This window comes from Bison bison, unplaced genomic scaffold (assembly GCF_000754665.1).
Source record: "Bison bison bison isolate TAMUID 2011002044 unplaced genomic scaffold, Bison_UMD1.0 scf7180017864289, whole genome shotgun sequence".
Lineage (NCBI taxonomy): Eukaryota > Metazoa > Chordata > Mammalia > Artiodactyla > Bovidae > Bison > Bison bison.
This window is the reverse complement of record NW_011494861.1, coordinates 17,731,636-17,733,773: the sequence shown is the minus strand read 5'-3', so window position 1 is coordinate 17,733,773 and position 2,138 is coordinate 17,731,636. Positions and strand designations below refer to the sequence as shown.

Genomic DNA, 2,138 nt, shown 5'->3' with positions numbered 1-2,138 from the left:
CACTAAGTTTGTGATAATTTTTTGCAATAGCCAGTTGAAGCTAATATATCAGTTTAGCATTGGATTAGGCGAGTTTCAAAGATTCAAGTCTTCCTTTCCTTTCTACCCAGGACAATCCCCTTCCTCCATCATCAGAACCAGCAGTCAAGTCTTTTTTATATCACATTGCTCTAAACCCCAGCTTCCACCAATGTTTCCTTTTCTGACTCTTCTACCTCCCTCTTTAACTTTCAAGTACTTGTATGATTTCACTGGGCCCATCCAGATAATAAAGTATAACCTCCCTATCTCAGGATCCTTAACTTCATCTGTGAAGCACCTTTTACCATGTAAAGTAACAGATTCACAGGTTCCAGGATTAGGATGGAGATATCTTAGGGGTGGGGAGAGTGCAAATGGGTCCCTGGATAAATCCATCACAAAACTAGAAGACAGGGAACACCACAAATCACTAAATAAGAAATGAGAGAGAGAGAACTAACAACAACTACAAAGTCTGCATGGCATCAGGATCTACACAGAGGAAAACAGCAGAGTGTCTAGTGCACTTGAGAATATGAGAACTCCAAAATCCCCAATAGATGCTCGCTGGAAAGGGCGATGGGCCAACTTAAGGTCAGTAGCTGAACTGGGAGAGGTCCACTGTTCAGAGTACAGGGAGTACACAGTAAAGTATGAAGAACCTGGATCCATCTAAGCTGCGTGAAATCTTGAAATTAACAATCTAAAACACTTACCCAGGATAAATCTCAACAGAAAGGAGAAATTCCTAAGACTATTCAAATACAGAATGAAGGAGAAACAAAAGCAAAAGGAGAGAGGGGTTAGGGAAAGACAATAACAGAAAACATGAGTCTATTTGTCAATTTCTTTGTGAAAAAACAGATGTGGAAGCTCGAGTCATGAAATTTGAGAAGTTATCTTGGCCCATCCTATGATCCTGAAAACAGAGAAATATTCATTTTACTTAAAGTAAGGCCCAAGCAAGGATCATAATCAAAACCCATATAAGATCATTTTAAAAAGAAATAAAGAGCAGAATACCATCCTTTTAAACAATAAAGTGCTCCAAAAGGTTATGGGTACAAAACATAAAAACTGTAACCTAATGTTTCAAAATGAGCTAAAAATCAATTAAGAAAATTATCAAAGTATTGAAAGAACACATACATCATAAGTAGAATCCTTAGGAAAAAATAGAACTCAGAAAAGAATATAAATAAAATAATATATAATATCAGTAATTACAACTAAATGAGAAGGGGCAAATGAATAGATAAAATAGATAATGCCTTAAGATAAATAGAAAATTAAAAGACTGAACTTTTTATTTATTTATTTTTTTGGGGGGGCGGAAATAACTTTATTGTGTTTGGGGCAGCAGGCAGAGGTCCAGTCTCAGAACTTCTGGAACTGCTTCTTGGTGCCGGCAGCCTTGGTGACCTTGAGGACATTGAAGCACACAGTCTTGCTCAGGGGCCGGCATTCGCCCACTGTGACGATGTCGCCGATCTGGACGTCCCTGAAGCAGGGAGAAAGGTGCACGGACATGTTTTTGTGGCGCTTCTCAAAGCGGTTGTACTTTCGGATGTAGTGAAGGTAGTCTCGGCGGATGACGATGGTCCTCTGCATCTTCATTTTGGTCACCACGCCAAACAGGATCCGCCCTCGAATGGAGACATTACCCGTAAAAGGGCATTTCTTGTCAATGTAGGTGCCCTCGATGGCCTCCTTTGGAGTCTTGAACCCCAGACCAATGTTCTTGTAGTATCGAGGGAGCTTTTCTTTGCCAGTTTCTCCAAGCAGGACCCTCTTTTTATTTTGAAAGATGGTCGGTTGCTTTTGGTAGGCACGTTCTGTCTGAATGTCCGCCATCTTCCCGGCTGCCTGAAAAAAGGAAGGCCGCGGCGGCGTCCGGGTTTCCTTATCGACTGCAACTTTTTAAACTAAAAAAAAAGTTTAGAAATTTCAATGCCAGCCTAGATGGATTAACAGAGGCCAAATGTACCATGTCATATGAACAGGTGAAAGAAAAAGACAAAATACATAAAACAATGATTACCAAGACATTGACATCTAGCAATGAAGGGCATCTAGCATCTTTATTCTCTGAAAAAGAGAGAACCAACAGTAGCCCT

General features: G+C 40.2%; 1 protein-coding gene across 1 annotated transcript; it reads right to left on the bottom strand.

Moving 5' to 3' along the window:
* Nucleotides 1-1,355: 1,355 nt before the first annotated feature.
* Nucleotides 1,356-1,931, bottom strand: LOC104996003 (40S ribosomal protein S11-like). Its single transcript, XM_010850107.1, has one exon. It carries the CDS (start codon nucleotides 1,873-1,875, stop codon nucleotides 1,399-1,401), a length of 477 nt encoding a protein of 158 aa, XP_010848409.1. The 5' UTR covers nucleotides 1,876-1,931; the 3' UTR covers nucleotides 1,356-1,398.
* Between the last annotated feature and the right edge of the window lie 207 nt (nucleotides 1,932-2,138).